The sequence below is a fragment of the Antennarius striatus genome, chromosome 2 (genome assembly GCF_040054535.1).
Source record: "Antennarius striatus isolate MH-2024 chromosome 2, ASM4005453v1, whole genome shotgun sequence".
NCBI classification, from domain to species: domain Eukaryota; kingdom Metazoa; phylum Chordata; class Actinopteri; order Lophiiformes; family Antennariidae; genus Antennarius; species Antennarius striatus.
In genome coordinates this window covers 4,458,637-4,477,119 of record NC_090777.1, presented here as the reverse complement: position 1 = coordinate 4,477,119, position 18,483 = coordinate 4,458,637, and the positions used below count along the sequence as shown (strand labels likewise).

The 18,483-nt window shown below is 46.1% G+C and overlaps 2 protein-coding genes across 5 annotated transcripts; both read right to left on the bottom strand.

The window, feature by feature from the left end:
* Positions 1–1,102: 1,102 nt before the first annotated feature.
* On the bottom strand, positions 1,103–10,160 carry LOC137608120 (kinesin-like protein KIF3B). 4 transcript variants are annotated; one of them, XM_068334208.1, is made up of 9 exons: positions 10,100–10,160; positions 7,842–9,325; positions 7,527–7,628; positions 7,035–7,157; positions 6,335–6,453; positions 5,094–5,210; positions 4,869–4,974; positions 4,327–4,538; positions 1,103–3,554 (listed from the first exon to the last, which is right to left on the bottom strand). In XM_068334208.1, exons 2-9 carry the CDS (start codon positions 9,246–9,248, stop codon positions 3,449–3,451), a joined length of 2,292 nt encoding a protein of 763 aa, XP_068190309.1. In that variant the 5' UTR covers positions 9,249–9,325; positions 10,100–10,160; the 3' UTR covers positions 1,103–3,448. The 4 variants fall into 4 exon arrangements, with proteins under 4 accessions (XP_068190309.1, XP_068190294.1, XP_068190302.1 ...); XM_068334193.1 differs by having other exon boundaries at positions 7,842–9,507; positions 10,100–10,133; XM_068334201.1 differs by lacking the exon at positions 10,100–10,160 and adding an exon at positions 9,430–10,069.
* Positions 10,161–12,602: 2,442 nt separating this feature from the next.
* Positions 12,603–18,252, bottom strand: LOC137606669 (protein-L-isoaspartate O-methyltransferase domain-containing protein 2). The gene is made up of 7 exons (XM_068332042.1): positions 18,078–18,252; positions 16,815–16,975; positions 16,568–16,718; positions 16,202–16,304; positions 15,945–16,116; positions 15,307–15,430; positions 12,603–15,124 (listed from the first exon to the last, which is right to left on the bottom strand). The coding sequence occupies exons 2-7, from the start codon at positions 16,968–16,970 to the stop codon at positions 14,568–14,570; spliced, it is 1,263 nt and encodes a 420-aa protein (XP_068188143.1). The 5' UTR covers positions 16,971–16,975; positions 18,078–18,252; the 3' UTR covers positions 12,603–14,567.
* Positions 18,253–18,483: the final 231 nt, after the last annotated feature.

The window sequence follows — 18,483 nt, the reverse complement described above, 5'->3', positions numbered from 1 at the left end:
AGACACCTGCGATGAGTCGCTAGATGTCCAAACACTCATCCTTGTACATTGGGTGGTAATTATATGGAATGATTACACCCCCAGGTGGGTTCACTGGGAACTCGTCTTCAGTTTCCGATGACAACAGCATTGGGCGATATACGGATAACTACGAAAACGCCGGCTCTTAACCTTGTCGCTAGCTTCATCTGCATTGATATGGATTCACCCCGTTGTCTACGGTTGCGTCACTTCCACTGCCATGGGGCACTACATAACTTACGATAAATTTCATTTTTCTAAATCCACCAAGCACATGGTCCTCACATTCTGTAGCAAATTTCCTTTTTTACAGTACAGGGTTGTTAGCTCTCTGCCCAACCCTCCGTAATCGCTGCTGACGCCATGCATGATTGGGAAACAGCCATCTTATTCTGTGCTCTGTGGAATGGTTGCCAAGTAACGTATCGTCAGGTGACATCTCCCACAGCTGAGTGGTGGCGGCTTTCGCTGAATGTTGGACATAAATGGAAGATTCTATAAAGACCTATTGTTAGCTAACATGTTGGTTTGATCTGAAGACCAGGGTAGGTTATGGGATGGGATAGTAAATGAAGGAAAAACTTCTTGAAGTGTTCTAGTTTGGACTGGGTCTTAGAGACAAGAGCGTGGTTTAGACGAGGCCATAATTGAAGTTAGTTACTCCAACTAATGATCGAGAACAATCGGGATAGATCTGGGATCTATCAGATGATGAAAGTCGTCTCATAGATTCCATTTTGTTACTGAAAAAGCTCATGAACTTGTAACTCCTGAGACCTGAGGGAACAGGAGGGTCAGTAGAACTGGGGCTTTGTGTTAGCTTCGCTAATGTTGACCAGAAACCTTATATTGCTGTTAGTGATGAGTTGGACCTCGCTCTGGCCTGCAGAGGACCTTCCTGTAGGCTCATCCATGTTGGTCGAGCCCCATCCTCTCTCCAACCTTCGGGCTGGTTGCTTTAACAATCTAATTCCAGAGTTAAAAACCAAAGGGCTAGTCCATGGTTGTACGTTTTAAATTCTTGAGGGGACAATCAAATCAAGCTGTTTTTTTTTTCAACAGAATATCACAAGTCAACATGTCGTGAAATTGTCTTTAATAACACAAAGAAAGCGAACAGGTACAGACAGAAGCCACAGACACGGGGCTGCGGCAGTAGTGTCATTTGGCTACTAAACAACAGCAGAACTTTAAAGCTGGTCTCAACATTCTGACACGAGACGACGATGATGATGATGAGAAACAAGTGAAATATATTCAGTTACATTTAAACGTTCACATTTTTACCGAAGACTGAATCCAAATGTGTTAAGCTAGCCAGCATCATGCGCAGGCGTGCAGCACTGACGTGTCAGTCACATGTCGGCCTTACTTTAAGAGTCTTTGTGTTTACGAGGTTAAACATAGTGAGCATGTAAATCTGCTACTGACAGGAGTCTCCCACTCCTTTCTTAAAAACACAACAGTCGGCCATGCTGACATCTCACATGTGAACAACTTGTGGACATTGAGTGTATACACCAAAGTTTTATATAATAAAAAAAATAAGACTTGAATCTCGACATTGAATTAAAAAAGCTCAGACAATAAAACTATTTCAAGCTGAACTATAAACAAACTGAAAATAAAAGCATTTCAACATCTGTATATAAAAGTGAACGATTGTAAGTTAGACCTTTTTGATACGGAAACTTCTTTTTCGATCCTGCACATCTCCAAAAAGTGACGCAGGTCTACCTTCCATCGTCACAGCTAGACGTCTAAACACATTCACTTTGCTTGCAGTTGTGGGTCGATTGGTGACCTGCAACTGTTGCCAAACAATGGCTGATTGCTTTCACACACACACACACACACACACACACACCATCGAATGCGCACGTCAAACGTTTCAGTGAGGATTTCGGTTGTCATTCGACCCAGGTGTATTGAAACATCACAGTGGGTTGTCAAAACCCCAAATCCAGATTGAAAGCAGACGGCTCTGTTGTAGTCTGAACAGTCACATCCCACAAAAATTGCCACTTTTTTCAAGACAGATTGAAACCAAATTCAGGAGGTGGTTTCAAATCGCGTCTCAGTCGGAACAGCTCCAAACACAGCGATGGGTTTTGACTGTATGTGTTCACTCTACGCGCCAGAAGGAAGAGCTTCACGCGTGACGGCGCGTGGACGACGCTGCTTGCAGCATCCGGCCAATCATGTGGGGCCAGTCCGAACAGAGCAAGATCCCATTTGGACACTTAGTAAAAACGGTGTGGTCAGCCTCAAAAATCGGATATGAAACGGAATCTGATCGGAATCCGATTTGCCTGGAAATCAAAGCCAGTGTAAATCAAAAGGAATAGAATTTAAGGACAGCAGGTTAAGGCACCTAGGAACCCAGATCAACACGGGGCCCGTTCCAGTCCAAAGTGATCCAGGGTGTGGTTCTTATCAATCGGTTGTCCTGCAACCCGACAGAACGTGTCCATAGCGGGCGTTTGTGTGAACAGGTGAAGCTCCAATCTTGCCATCATTGCCAACCTCCAGAAGAACATAGTCGACTCGTTACAGCAACACGCGACAGAGGCAACTGTAGTTCTACTATCATGTCGGATTAAAGGAACAGTTGGAACATTTTCAAAACTTTACAGACTTCCTTCGAGGCCAGGTGAGAGAACAAAGCTCTGTCCACCAGATGTGAAAGCTGTTTAAACCTTTAAAAAGTTTAAAATTAGATATTGTGGTTTTTAGGGGAGTTTACCTTAAATGTTTACTGACGGATCAACTTTAGGTTGTCGTCAGCCTCCTGTTTCATCTTGATCAAAACCAAACGGAAGGTTATAACTGTGGCGATGACTTCATGTTATGAAGAGAAGGCTACACTACAGTAACGAGAAGCAAATGTTGGCGTGAAACCAATCAGGATGTGGATGCTGCCTGACGGTTCACAGAAGTGCTTTAATCCTCTCACTAGTCAACGCAGAAATATGGACATATTCCTTTTTTTCACGTGGAAACAAACGAAGCTTCAGTCTTACAACACCCAGAAACATAAAGGTCAATATAGTGACGTCAGCACACGCCCACAAACATTTAAACATTTAAACACAGCCCATGTCAGTGTGAAAGAACTACAACACCCACACTGATGTGGGAAGAGAAGGACAGGTGTGACACAAAGAAGACGTGGGCGGTGTCGAGTGATGCTGAGGCTTCAAGTGTGGTTGTTGTTGTTGTACAGACTCACACTTGACACGAGGGGCGTCGCCTCTCACAGAACAAAACCTCGTAAACCTGCCAGTTGGGTGGGTCCAGTTAAAAACTACACAGCAGCATTAGTCTTAAAGTGTTCTCTGTTCTGACCCCACCAAAGCCCTCCCCTCCAGGTGGAGTCCCAAAGTGGCGAGGTGCTCTAGACGTGTGGTGACAGCAGGACCAGGTGTCACTTGGGCACCAGGCCACGGGCCTTGGGGTAAATCGGGGACCCTGGACCAGAGTGGCTCAGCGGCGAGGTCGGGGTGCTCGACTTCTTTCCTGTTTTTGGTCGACTGGGAGAAGCAACAGCAGAGAGTTAAATAAAATGTTAGAATGAATTTACACAAAATGGAGATTTGGTTCCATCTGCTTCCTGATCGACTGCAAATACCTCAAAACACAGACACACAACAGGTTGTTGTCTTAATGAGCTGATGGAGCACCAGTACAGTACTGGATTAATAACATGTAAAACACTAAAGCTTCAGCAGAGGGCAGCAGACAAAACCATTAGGTTTAGTTTGCATTGACCAAAGAGGACAAAATGTAGGTTTGATGATTTGTTACATTAAAGAACCTGGAGATACGAGTTGAATCCGTTCCGTGACTGAGATGATCAGTCAAACAAGATTTAACCATTAAAATGACTAAAATCCTTTTATCTGTTCCAGCCCTACCTGTGTATAATTAATTATATATAAGTTACGTAAACAGTGATAAAGAATGAAAAGAAAGGAAAAAGTCATGAGAACACACAAACTACGTCTTTACTTCACCAACGAGAACGAGATCCGGTCTCACTGAAGTTGAATCCATCCACCAGGTAGCGGTGGTGTCCTGAAGTATCTTAAATAACTTGTATGTTGAGGTTCTACTGTATTATTACTGTTGTTACTGTTGTAATATCCCCTGGTTAATACTGATCCTTGGGGTTCTGTGTACTAAACAGCCTGTTGGTGAGGCTAACAGACAGCATCAGCGGCTAGCCGTGTGCTAATATGTGTTCCAGCTGGTCTTGACAGCTGGAGGAAAGCTCCCGGTGGAAGCAGACGGAGATGTTCTCACCCAGACTTTGGTTTCTTCAGACTGTTGCTGGTGCTGGCAGGTGTAGTCAGCCCTAAGCTGCTGTGGAGGCCTGAGGCATCAACCTGGACCTCATCTTCATCCCTCAGAGCATCTTCCAGAGCTGCTGCAACTATTGGTGTGATGGATGGCTGCTGGTAGTCTTTAGTGGTTCTAGTGGGCAGGTCCAAGTCCAGCATCAGGACGTTTTCAGCCTGGGGGCATAAGAGTGAAAGGACACCCGTCTGTGACCAACCAGTCGCTCCAGATAAAATCACCTGTTGACGTAAAGAACATCTAGGAGCAAAAGGTTCAAGACCAACATTTAAATGCGTGGATCACTAAAATAATTCTAAATGTGTCCAAAAGTTTGTTTCACCAGAGCCTGGAAAAGATATTTTATCAATCATTTATGCATTTTCATTTTGATTTGTCAGAACTGACGTGGTTTCATTCAATGATTTGTCTTGTGGGTCACACCAGTCACCAGGTTTCCGTATTAATACGGTCATCAGCACCAAAGACGTGGAGGAGACGCTCCTTACTTTGTATCTGATGTCAGGCCTCGTCATCATCGCCTGGCGAGCAAAATGACAGAGTGGCGTCCTGTAGCCGACGGCTGACGAAGGCCTCGTCATCATCTCATGGTCACTGAGGCAACCAACAGACAGCCAGACAGAGAAGAGCAACATGTATCACTATGTACACACACATACACACACACACACACACACACACACACACACACACACACACACACACACACTCACTTCTCTACACGTGTGATGGGCTTCATCTTCCAGTATTCATCCTCTTCATCAAAGTAAGCCCTGTTGGTGATTTTTCTCTTCTCCTCTAATGGAATGAAGTTCTCGATGATGAGATGCCTGAAAGACAAACACACCAACTGATGGCTACAAGAGGAGAAAGGTCTTTACAATGGATGACATCACTTCCTGTTGCAAACCGAGGTCATCCTCATCACAGAGGGGCATGAAGAAGGCAGCGGTCTGACGGTAAGAACGATGCTGCTGAGGTGAAGCAGGAAGATGAAGCATCAGAGCCTTCATCTCAGTCCACTCCACACCTGATGCTTTCTTCTTCACATGCAAACCCGTCCACTCAGTCTCAGGCTGCCCATCCAAAGGTTTACGCTCGTTAATCCATCAACAATGACCTACCTGTCTCTCTCTCTGTCTCTCTCTCTGTCTCTCTCTCTGTCTCTCTCTCTGTCTCTCTTACCCTGTCTGTCTCTCCATTGTATTTCTTTTCTACCCAACCGCTCACGGCGGATGGCCGCCCTCCAGAGTCTGGGTCCTGTCCAGAGTTTCTTCCTCAATGAGGGACCTATTGGCCGTCACTGTCTCTGATGCTTGTTCTGGAGGGTTCTGTTGGGTTTCTCCGTCTGTTAAAGCGTTTTGAAATGTCTGCTGACGTGATTTAAGAACTTTATAAATAAAAGTTGATCGATCGATTGATTGACTGATTGAGACCCTCGTCTTGAATCATAGTGAATTCGGACAATTCAGTCGACAACATACATGATAAAAACACACACATCTAAATGTGACTTAAATACAGGTAGTCCTCAAGATACAAACATATGGCTGATGAACACTCATAGATACAAACAACTTTCCTATTGATGTGTCATCGGCAGCGTTTCCCCACATCTCTGTGAACTTCTGAGTGGGAAACAAACCCACAAAGCATTTCTGTTCATGGAGACGTTCACCAACATGGAGACTGAACACAATTCAGGTCAGGTTGAACGTTAGTGACTTTTGATGAGCAGGAAGTGACATCAGCACATGAACATGTTCCACATGAACGTGTCTGAACAGAAGAGTCTGGATCCTCAGAGCGACCCAGTAGAACCTGACAGCTCTTCTACCTCTAGCATTAGTTCTGCTGGTGAAACAAAGCGTCTGAGTGTCACACAGCGTTAGCCATCAGTACAGTGTGTGTTCCCCTCTGGTCAGGCTAACGGCGTCGAACACGAGCTCCTTACTTGAGTTTCAGGTCCCTGGTGAGCTCGTTCTGGAGCTGCTCCAGTTCCTGCCGTTCGTTGATGTGGGCCTCGTGGATGTCGAGGATTTCTGCCTTCACCGCCTGCAGCTTGGCAAACAACTAGAGGACAGAGGTGGAAAGAGGACATGGGTTCTGTTTTTAGAACGCTCTGCCTGGAATTAGCCCAAGACCATGGACTCTTCTTCACAACGTGGGTCAGGATCCTTTATGTTTAGAGGAGACGGACGGACACACTTAAAGGAGGAAGCCGTTTTTAAATGATGCCATTGACTCAAAACGAAAAAGAAATTTAAAAAGCAGGGTGGGAATTTTTGAAAACAAGAGAAAAATCTGTTATTCTAAACCACGCAAAATAATTTATAGAAAAGGAATCAGATAAACACAGTCAGCAAAAATGTGATTTAAATGATGCAGGACTTCTGTTCAAATCAGATATAAAACATCAGAAACTTGATGCATTTAAATTCTAAATAAAATGTTGTGCTGCTGTTTTTTTTTCGTTGTTTTTTTTTTGTTCAGACACAAAAAACTTCCTCTTAGTTCTGTTTCCTGTTCCGTTTCATATCAGGCTTCAGAAAATGTGCAAGTCATGCTTTAATACAGAGTGCAGCACATTTTAAAAGGCTGAGTCACGCAGCGTCTCCTCGTGTTTCTCCGTTGGTTTCTCAAACGGCTGCTACCTTTTTCAGCTTCTTGGTTTTGAAGTCGACCTCCTGCTGCAGAGAGCTGTAGGTCTCCTTCAGCTCCAGAGTCTCTTCATCATGACTCTCCACCTGCTGCTGCATCTCACGCTCTCGCCGCGTCTGGATGGAAACACACACACACACACACACACACAACGCAAGTGGGCGAAGACAAGAATGTGAGATCAGACTTCTGTTTTAATCTAAACAGAGTGTAACTCTATCTAACCTGACTGTTAAACACACTTCAACCTGACAAACATGTGATTCTCTGAGGACGTCGTGTTTTATGGACCGAATGGAATTTATTGTTAAAGTCAAATTTAGAGAAGAAGAGGGTCTGCAGACGCATCCGACTGACAACACAACATTGTAACCTGCTGACATTTCATCCTTTGTTCAGCAGAAGTGTGAACTGATGATGATGATGATGGATCTCCAGGCTTCATCTCATCATCTGGGCCCAAGCAGGGAGGAAGTTTGGTGTACCTGTTCAGCGATTTCCTGCCTCCTCTGTTCCAGCATCTTCTGCTGTTCGTTGGTGTGATCCACGATGTTTTTCCCTCCCACTAGGAGTCGACTCTCCATTTCCTGGGTGGAAAAGAAGAGGATTAAACCACTTTGTGTCACACATGGGGGAGAGAAAAGCCGTGTGAACGTGTCAAGATCACAAGCAGAAGAACAACATCTAGAACTGTTTAGAACTATTTACTGGATCCGCTTAAAGACTAAAACCTGACGTCTGTATTCAGGTCACGTCAATCTGATGCTGAATATCCAGAAACAGCGTCTGGATCTGCTCACCTTCACTTTTTCTGCCAGCATCTCTCCGACCTCCCGCTCTCTTTTCAGGTCCTCCATCTTCTTCTCTTTCTCTCGGAGCAGCCGGACCTTCTCTTCCGCCACCAGACTACGGTCCTCCATGATGGCTTTCCTCTCTCTTTCTAGCTTCTCCTGCTCCTCCCGCCAGTAATCCCCTTTGTCGCCCCCGTCTTCATCCTCCTCCTCCTCTGTCTCTCCTTCCTCCAGATCGTCCCCGTCGGTCCCGTCTCCAGCTCTCTTCCTCTGCCGTCTCCTTTTCTTCTTCCCTGAGCGCTTCAGCAGCTGCGCCTTCAGCTCTGCGATCTCTTTCTGAAACTTCCTGAGGAGGGCGTCCTTGGGGTCCTCGTTGATTCGAGGTTTGTTCTTGATGTTCTTCGCCCTGTTGGAGTATCGCAGCGTCGTCAAGGTCTCCTCCACGTTGTAGGACGCTGGGCCGATGTTGGCCACCATGACAGTGCGGGCGTTGCCCCCCAGGGAGTCCTGCAGCAGGCGGGTGAGTTTGGAGTCTCGGTAGGGGATGTGGCTGCTCCTCCCGTCCACCAGAGCTGAGATGACGTTCCCCAGAGCTGAAAGGGACAGGTTGATCTTTGTGGCTTCTTTAAGCCTCTCGCCCTGACTCCCAGTTTTGGTCTGCCTTTCACTACCGGCTAAATCCACCAGGTTCAGTTTGCCTACTCTGATGTGGTTCTCCCCATCCACACCCAGTTCACTGCACTCCACCTTGATGACAAAAATGGCATGGGAGCGGGAGCTCTGTTCGTTCATGTTGGTGGCCCCCACAGAACGATTCTTGTTGCCCACGTTCATGATTTCCTCAATCTCTCTCACGCTCTTGGTTACGATGGATAAAAGCTCTTTCACATACACACCAGTGTCAGGCCTCTCCCTGAGCTGCAGACGACACGATTGGTCCTGGGAGAGTAAGTCTCTGATCTCCTCTTGGTAAATTTCTAGATACGACGCGCTCACCAGGTACTGCTGATTCTGGGACCTGGAAATGTGAGTGAAGATGTGGTCAAAGGAGTTGGGGATCACCCCTCTCCTCTCGGGATCCAGTCGATCCCCCTCCATCGTGTATGTTTTCCCCGTACCCGTCTGTCCGTAGGCAAAGATTGTCCCGTTGAAACCGAGGAGCACCGAATCCACCAGGGGCCTGAACGTTTCGTCGTACAAATCCAGCTGTTTGGAGTTCCAGTCGTAGACGGAATCAAACGTGAAGACTTTGGGGGGTTCGCTGGCTGAAGCGTCTTTGGGGTTCCTGACGATAATTTGGCCCAATTTGACATCCACAGACACCACCCTCTCGAAATTGGCGGCCAGTTCTTTTTTGTTCATGGGGCGACACCGGACCACCACCTTGATGGACTCGGAGTTCCTGCTCTTGGACATGTTGGCGGAGCAGAGGTCGATCCACACGGCCAGCAGCTTCAGGAAGTGTGCACCAGCGCAGAGGAGAACATCACCCACTGTCGGAGAAGACACAGGAAGTGAGCCGGTGTCATGGTAACCCACATCTCCACGGCGATTTTATGCAGACATTCTGCAAAGACTGGACTCCACCAAACGGAACCTGAAAGCAGAAGGTCTGCTGGTTCTCCTCACAGAAACATCTGAGCTGCAGCTGAAGGTTCTCCAGCTCAGCCACAACCTGGACATCAGAACCCTTCATCAGGCTTCATCGTGAGAAAACAACAAGTCGAAAATAACATTTGATTGTCATGTAGAATTTCAAACGTCACTGAACACACTGGTAGAACACAAGATCAGACTCAGACTAAACTGTTATCTGACAACGGAGAGCAGGACACCGTCCCGCAGCTTTAGCTAACTACCGGACCCACGTTTAGCTTCTCCGGCAGCCCGAGTTAAAGTTCCAACCCCGGTCATCAAGTGATAGCGGTCGGGACCAGCTGTTAGCATGTTGAACTGTGTGTTTTAGGTTTTTTTATTTTTTTTTAAATAACGCCTTAAAGCAGCAGCTCGGCTAACGAGCGTTAGCTCCCGGTGAACGCTGTCACAACTTCAGACCGGCCTAGCAACGGTAAACACCGGGAACCGGAGCGACACGTCCGGTAGCATCACCTGGCTAACGCTGGTAGCGGAGCTAAAAAATAAATAAAAACATTTTTAAAAATGGACAAACGTCACTGAATTTAATCGTAACCACTTTCAGCGGACAGCATGAGCAGCACAAACACACACTTCCTCCACAACACACACACATGTCGCTCCATATTTACCACCAGTGGACTTTAGCTGCAGAGGAACACCGTCAGCCGTTAGCCGCAGCTCGGCTCCAGAGCGCCGCCCTCCCTCCCTCGGTTGCCACATTCACGACATTCATCCCCCGAAAAGGTCGAACTGTGAAAACACACAAATCTGCACTGCCGTGTTTCTGAATGAGTGTGTGTTTTCTGGTTAAGCACAAACTCACAAAAAAACTTAATCAACAATCCTTTCGTTGCTGATAATCACAGCACTGCTCCAAACGCCCGCAGTCCGATGATCAACACTGAACCTGTGTGGCGCAACTGGCAACCGAGCGTCACCGCTAATGCGGGTTTATCTGATGGATCCGTTCACGGCTCAGCTCCAGTGGAGACAGACAGGCCGTTCCTGTAGAAGGGTGTCAGTCACTCTACTGATGAGGACATTTGCTTTATTTCAAACTCATTACATTCACTGCTTCATAACAAAACGAGTCTCCCAAACATTCCCTCTTGTGAATAAATTTTCTCTCTCCATAGTATCCCTGAAACATTCGGTCACATTCACTGAATAACAGGCTTCCACATATTAATCCAGTTCTTTGGCCATGTAAATGAGGCGTGGAGTAACTCTCTTTATTAATATATAAAATTTAACATGTACAGAAAAATCTGTTACTGTGCTTTTCATGGAATAAATGAAAAGAAGAGCGAGGGGGAATGAGAGAGGGATGGAAATGTTTCAGGTCAGTCCATCTAACGTGAATCAGCTGCAAAATATAATGGATGAATTATTAATGAAACCGGTTTACTTTGGAAAACATAAAAACAGAAGCCAAAACATTGGAGGGAGCATACAAACAAACAAATTAATTACAGATATATTACTATTTTTATTATATAAAACATGGTGTTATATAGTGTGTTTTTGCTTTATGTCCTTTGTCTTTTACCAGGTTTTGGACTCTCAGTCCCTCATGAGCCTGCAATTAAATTTGATTCAACAGTAACTTAATTTAAAAAAAATATCATGTGCTTGAAATCTATATTAGTATTTTATTTATTTCCTCATTTAAAAAAAACACCTGTCCCTAGGGATGGATCAGTTATTTCCACCACCATAATATATAATTTTTTTCAAACTTTTTATTTTAAACCTTTTTTCTATTTGCAACCACATCAGTTTTCATGTGATATGAGAGTTCATAGGAGGATAGCATTGTTAGCTCCATGTACGGAAGGGAAACAAGAAAAAAAATCAAGGTAAAACTTCACACAACCAAGAGTAGGTTTATCGATCGTCATTTCTAACACCTCACAATTCTTTTGAGTGTATAAATAATGAAAAAAATAACCTTTTATATTGTGTATTTTGAGTATGATTTCTGCTAACTCTAAAACAGAGATTGACATAATAATATATCATAAGATTCTTAAAAGAAATGCTAAACATTGTCATTTCCTCAACAGTCATTTCCATCACTGAATATTTTTTGATGGAAAGGATGTGTTGTGGTGGAAATGACAATAATAGTCTCATAGATGCATGTATTTGGCTTACATACCAAGAGTTTCTCAGAAAAGACAGACAAAGAATAGTTCAGAAGGAGGTTGGATCTGTGGCGCCACCTGCTGGTCAGGACTCATGATGAAGACTTCAGTCCAGAAGAAAACTTTTAAAACGGTGTCAGGTCGAATCTGCCTCATTTACTAAAGGTTCCTTTGGATTCCAGTGACGAAATAGAAAGAAAAGCAGTTGAGTCGTCCACCAGAGAACAGACACGTCGTTTGAAGAGAGCAGGTTCAGCTACGCTGATCTCAAGTCTGTCGTTGTTCATTCATTCTTCTCTCACAGTCGTGGATTTTATGCAACCTCTATAAATGCAAACAATCATGGTCACTGGTTTCAAGAACGTTTTTGATTCAGATCAGATTCCAGTGTGGTCTGGATTTCATGGGGATGTCATTAGATCACGTGTATAACCGTATTGTTGACATGAATTCATCACAAATTAAAAGGGAATTCTACAACTTGTAACTTCATTTGTACACATATATATTTGGAACGTGTTAAATCTACATGACCGCATTAACGAGTCGAAATTTTAAATGGCTTTATGAAACATTGTCGACACGATTCCTCGTTTGTGTTCCTCCATTCAGTCACAGCCTGACTGGATTCAAGTTTTTTTGCAGGTGAGAAATGAACATCAGGAGTCAAATTCATTCATTTAAAAGGACAGTAAACTCATTTTTAAGTGACATATATTATTTTTATCATTACGAAAAATATAAAAAAATTTTTTTCAGATGTCTTGCATCATCCCTGTGGTCAGAAATATATTTTACATATTATATATGTAGATACAAAAATGTCTCTTTTCAAAGTCAGGTTTGGATTACAAATGTTCTCTATCTATTGAAAAAGTATGTAAAAAGTAAGAAGTAATGGGTTTGGATGCTTTTAACAGAGTAAATGATTTAGTTCTAACGCTGAATTAATGAAAATATTTCATTTGCAACTGGATGTTCTGTTGTATGATAGACTTTATTAACAGCAGTCAATAGCACAGGTCAATCTCACCAAAATGTCAAGTGATGTGCCAAAAAAAAAAAAATCAATACGTTCAGCAGAGAATCACAACTGCACAACAACCAAACATGAATACACACAGAGTACACAAACACAGAGGAAATGTCTGAATGGACCAAACACTGAGACATTCATCAGAAGACAGTCCTACCAGGACACATTCACATTCCTCCCATGATTTGAATCCAATCCAGAGTCCATGTAATCAATAATTAGCAAGTGACGCAGGGAAACGCTATTCTTCAGACATTTCAGATGAATGTAAAAGAATCACAACTGTCATTTCAGCGGTAACAGAAACGGAACACTAAATGGTCCAGTTTTGTCCTGTTGATCTGCGGTCCCTTCAGTTTGGCGCAGATGGGGAGCAACTGTTGGTAGAAAAGCAAAAAAAAAACAAAAAAAGTCCAAAGCCGTAATGCCCATCTGACCGGAATCGACAAATGAAGAATGAGATTATAAGATAGTCGCTCTACCTACTGAAGTTTCTCCAGATCAGCCACGAAAAAAAACCAAAAACCAGAACACTGTGTATGAACACACCACTTCAAAGTCTCAAAGTTCAAAACTGAATATATCACCAGAACAAAGAGGAGTCTACACACTGTCAGTGTTCATCATGCTGGTTTGTGGATTGGGAATGGAACGTTGCTTTGGATGGTCATGATTCTTTCTAGTCCTTTGGCGAGACGTCCAAAAACAGACTTTCTTCGTGAACTTCCTAGGAGCCACTTGGGTTCTGGTCCGGCTCCACGAGTCAAAGTCAGGAGACGGGGACGCCAAAACGATGAAACACGTGCATAGAAAAAGCTTCAAATCAACCTGCTAATAAATCAACAACACTCGTTGAAATGACGATCGAGCAGGGGAAACTTATTTGATGCACGCGCCTCTAATGGAACGAGGGCTTTGTCTTCTGGAAAGTCACACACTAGCTAGACGATCGTTAGGTGTGATGGACGCTTCGAAACAACACCGTCCTGTTGGGTTCCTCGCCGCTCGTATCGTCAGCGGACAACCTCCAACGATGGACCTCCAGCGGTGAGTGGACGCCGTCAGGGGTCACCCAGCAGGCTCAGTCTGAGAAGGCCTTCTACAAGCTGCAGATTCTAAGACAACCGCGACCTTTGACCCTAAGTTTGGTGCATCCCGCACTCATAGCACCAGCTGACGATTGTCAGGGGCTTTGGATGAGGAACCATCGAAGTGAGAACTCACTCTGATTGTTCAGCTAAAGTGTATCAGTGCAGGGAGGAAGGAGGGCTGAATACTGGTCATTGGGGCACGTTCGATCCTTCCATCGTTCAATCGATCCATCAATCCATCGTTCAATCGATCCCTCGTTCAATCGTTCCTTTACGTCCAAGAATAAAAGCAAATGCGGAAAGAACTGAAACCGAATAAAAGTTGCGTAAAAAGGAAAATGTTGCAGTTTGCCCATCCACAGTCTGAGGTCTTCTGGTCTCCTTTCAGACTGCTTCACATACTCACTACCGCCATCTGCTGGTTTGGAGGGTCAGTCTGTCGTCACGGCGACAGTGTGTGGGGGGGGTAAAGCTCTCTGTCAGCTCTTTACTCAAACAGAAGCAAATTATCAAACGATATCTCGTTCTTTTTTCTTTTCTTTTTTTTAATGACTGCTGAGTCGTTGGTGTGACAACTTTGGGTAACTCAACACCCTCTTCCTCCTCCTCCTCCTCTTCCTCCTCACCGGGGCAAATCAAACTGCTTCTGAACACCGTCAGCGAATGAATGGAGGGGAGAACGGTGGCAGAAGAAAAAGAGGGAATAATGGGATGATGGGTAGGATGGGAGCAAAGCGAGAGCCACATGTTGAAGTCGGGTCGGTGGCGTGTTGTCCTGCTCTGGACAGGAGGTGTCGGGACTCCGGCTCTGACTCAGCCAGACTCACTTCTCCCGGTAGAACAGCAGGTACATCTTCAGAGGCTCAGGCAGCGGCAGGCTGAGTATCCTCTCTCGGAGGACGTTCATGGCCGGCTGGGGTCGCAGCAGCTCCCCGGTCTCCTTCTCCTCCTCCTCTTCCTGCTCCTCCTCTTCGTCCTCTTCCTCCACCATCTCGTCCTCCTCCGGCACCCCTCTCACGCCCCTCCCCGTCCTCCTGCCGCCTCTCGTCTGCCGTCTCGCTTCCCTCCCCCCTGCCTCCTCGTCCTCCGCCCTTCCGCTCTGGTTGTTGTTGTTGTTGTCCAGGGAGGCGTGGCCGATGCCGCTGCTGACCACCACCTGACGGGTGGCCAGGACCAGGGCGTTGCAGTGGCGCCGGTGGACGCGTCTGCGTTTGAAGCGAGGGCCGTACTTGTGGAGCCCGGCCACCGCCAGACCCCGGCCCACGCTGAACGAGGAGCCCCGGCCGCGTGATTGGCCGTCTCCTCCGTCCGTGGTCACTCTGAGGGTGTGGCGGATGCAGATCCGAGCTAACTCCTGTAACGACTGCACCTCGTACTTGGCTGCAAAATAAAGAGTCAGGAGAAAAAACAAGAAGAATCAGATTTGTGGCATCAGTGAACAAAAACCATCGAGCAGTGTGCTGCGTTCCGTGAGTCACTGATCGCAGCACACTTCCGGATGCTGTCAGCCAATAGAATGAGCGTACGGTATCACGTGACTACGGGGGTTAAAGGAGACTCACGCAGGGGGGCAGTCTTGGGTTTGCCGTTGGTGCTGTGCTTAGGCAGCACCAGAGGAGCGAAGGACACTGAGATGATCTTTTTGGTCTCCCAGCTGTTTGGTCCCGTCCGGGTGATCTTGGTCAGCTGCAGGAAGAACAACAGTGAAGAAAACAGAATGAAAGAAAGACAAAACAGTCTCTGACCCCTGACCTGCCTCTACCAACATTCACCGATTGTTCAACAGAGGAGAAACTACGAACAACAGTTTTCAAATTAAAAAAACTGCAAAGTATTTCACTCTGAAAATATTCAGACTCAACTTCTATTCTGTGACTAAACCTGACTTCTGAGGATTAACAATAATGGAACAAAAATCCCTGCTGGATTAGACTAATAAAGTAAAAACATGGATGAATGGATGCAGAACTTATATTATTAAGGGTTATAAATAATGGTTATAAATATTTATTGGCGTACAATATTTACTATCTAGTTTCTGGGGCGTCCTTCATGCTTATGAAGCTGCTTCTGGTGGTGAACGGCGATTCTGTCCTCCAACATCAGCCGATGGAAGTCTCCCCATATCAGATGTTTACATGATCCAATCTAAATGGCTCTAACAAGGTGTGCTAATGCATTAAGCGAGTTACACACCCACCTTTTCCTCCAGAGGCATTACGAGGATCCCCCCCACCTTCAGCAGGTTCTTCATGTAATCCTCGTGTTCCTTCTGCACCCCAGCGCCGCAGTAAACTCTGTCGTACTGACGGCTCTCCGGAGGAATCTCCAGGCAGTTCCCCACAACGAACGAAGGCTCGCAGAACTCGAACCTGAAGACGGAGACGGAGCGAAAGAGAATTCACTCCAGGATGAAAAAAAAAAAAAAAAAAGGCAAACCAACTGCGAGACGCCTACTTGTCGAAGCTGTCGCTGGTTTTGATGAAGGTGTCGAGCTTCTGGTAGGCGTACTCAATGACGTCGGCATGGAGCTCTATTCCATGATTCACTCCAAATGGTCCTGGAACAGTTCATGTATCGCCGTTTACAGCCACAGAAATGACAGGAAGATGTTTAACGTGTATGTGTGTGTGTGTGTGTGTGTGGCTTTTAGGGTATCCAGAGGTGTGAAGTCCTCAGACTCCCGCCACAAACAAACAGCTGTTTGGTGTTAAAATAACACCACCACTGAATTTATTGGGTTTGAGGAATAAGTGAAGTTTACTGGGGGGGGGGGTCTTGAGATGTTTCTACCAGGTGTAGACAGGCCTATGGACCACCTACCCAATATGAGGCCCACCATGGTGCTGAGGTAACCCGTCCCACTGCCCAGGTTGAGGAAGGAGAGGCCAGGGTGGAGGTCCAAAGCCTCCATCACCTCCGAGTAGATACACGGAGCAGACAGATGGATGTTTCCATGCCGCCACGCCAAGTCCTAACGACGATAACGACAATAAATAAAATATCAGCCTGTCTCCTTTCTGGTTAGTATGCAGCATGCATGATGGTTGGTGACTTTCATCCGCCTCACCTTATAAGCATTGTCCCGGTATTCATCCAGGTAATAGTCTGCCCGGTCGATCGCGCGGAAAGCCCGCTCCACCAGGTCGGAGCGGATGTAGTAAGCCTCCTTCAGGTTGTCGATCAGGTCGTCGTTGTCCTCTCCAGCACTCACAGCTCCACCCATCTTGACTGGAGGCAGGAGAAGCAGGTTTATTATATTATCCCACGGCTGGGGGTGTGAAAGTAACACCAGAGGGCAACAAGAGGGATCAGAGAGTCCACCGGTCACCAAATGTGACCTCTTTGGACCTCCTGCTGTTCACACCTCATGAGCCACAGAGGATGCGTTCAGGGACCACATGAGTACAGGAAACCGAAAGCATCTGATGCATCAAACTTCATGCACTTCCAGGTAAAATAGTCCAGAATGAGATGCTGCACGTCTGACAGCTGAGTTGTTTAGTGCATTTATGAAATGTGACGCTGTAACTTACAATCTGAATTTGTCCCACGTGACTGCTAACCTTTCTAACCAGTCTTGCTCAACTCAACTTGATCAATTACCAGAATGTGAAACTCAATAAAATGTTTCTGCCAGTAAAGCAAACATTTTCTTTGGACAGCTGCGTTTTGGCATCCAAGGACGTTTAATTTGTGGCTCAACATTCCGCCTGCTTTCACTTGAACTCCTCATTTACCGTCTGTTTGGTTTTTTTTCCCGACTGCACCTGAACGTCCGCTGACGTCAGCAGAAGATGAGAACACGTGACCGCAGGGGGGGGGGCGCTAAGTTGTTTAGTAGGCTAGTAGGGTACACACTTCCTGTAAAAACACCGTTTAATGCTCACACTCCATTCGCCGATTCGACTCATTTCACGATCGCCTCCATCGATCCTTAGATTGATTAGTGATCAATCACACGACCTGTTAACAACAGCCCGTTGTAATTAGAGTTGCTTACCCTGCGAGAAGCTAAACCCGCACGTTTTAGCGGCGGATATTTGCGCCATTCAGAAGCTCCAGTTTGTTAGCTTGACTTGCAGCGTTCCCGTGTAGGAACACGACCACTCGTGCTAACAGCTAACCGGCTAACGGACTTCGACTGACCGTCAGCTGGTGACCGGATCACCGCTAACGAACCCGTAACCGACCCGCTGGAGCAACGACGGGACGCGGTGATTAAAGCTCCGCCGCTGGCTTCCAGTCACACCGCTGCTGCCCACGGACACTGCCGGCGTTAAAAGACGTGGAACCCCCCATGCTAGTACTACCACCCCCGGTTGTTCCGTACCTTAACGTGTTCCCGCTGCTCAGCCCTTTGTTGTCGGGAGATGCGGCCACCAGCTCTCCGCTGCTGGATGTAAACATTCGGCCAGCTGACGTGATGACGTCAGACGTAATGTATGCAGAGCAACGTGACCTACATTCTGCTCTCCGAGGGCGCGCGCGCTGCTGGAAACAACGGAAGTAGGAACTTTATTCATGTCACGGTGTTACAGCGGGGTCACGTGATTGCGTGTCTTTATTATTTATTGTGACGTCACTGCAGCAGCAGACCACCGGGTCCTTTAAACGTGTGTTCAGCGAACCGCAGCTGAAGGTCGGTTACCATGGAAACGTCAGGCTAGGAGTCACTTCGAGTTAAGTCTTCCTGAAACAATGACTCACCTGAAAAGGTGGTTTTACCAGTTAGCCCG

Excerpts from the sequence above, each read along its gene's own strand:
- LOC137608120 (XM_068334208.1), bottom strand. The coding sequence starts at position 9,248 with ATGTCCAAGAGCAGGAACTCCGAGTCCATCAAGGTGGTGGTCCGGTGT. Across the intron at positions 5,211-6,334 it reads ACCAGGGACCTGAAACTCAA|GCATCTCATCATCGAGAACT; the intron begins GTAAGGAGCTCG and ends TTTGTCTTTCAG. Across the intron at positions 4,975-5,093 it reads CCCATCACACGTGTAGAGAA|TGACCATGAGATGATGACGA; the intron begins GTGAGTGTGTGT and ends TGGTTGCCTCAG.
- LOC137606669 (XM_068332042.1), bottom strand. The coding sequence starts at position 16,970 with ATGGGTGGAGCTGTGAGTGCTGGAGAGGACAACGACGACCTGATCGAC. Across the intron at positions 16,117-16,201 it reads ACCAGCGACAGCTTCGACAA|GTTCGAGTTCTGCGAGCCTT; the intron begins GTAGGCGTCTCG and ends CTCCGTCTTCAG. Across the intron at positions 15,431-15,944 it reads TAATGCCTCTGGAGGAAAAG|CTGACCAAGATCACCCGGAC; the intron begins GTGGGTGTGTAA and ends TTCTTCCTGCAG.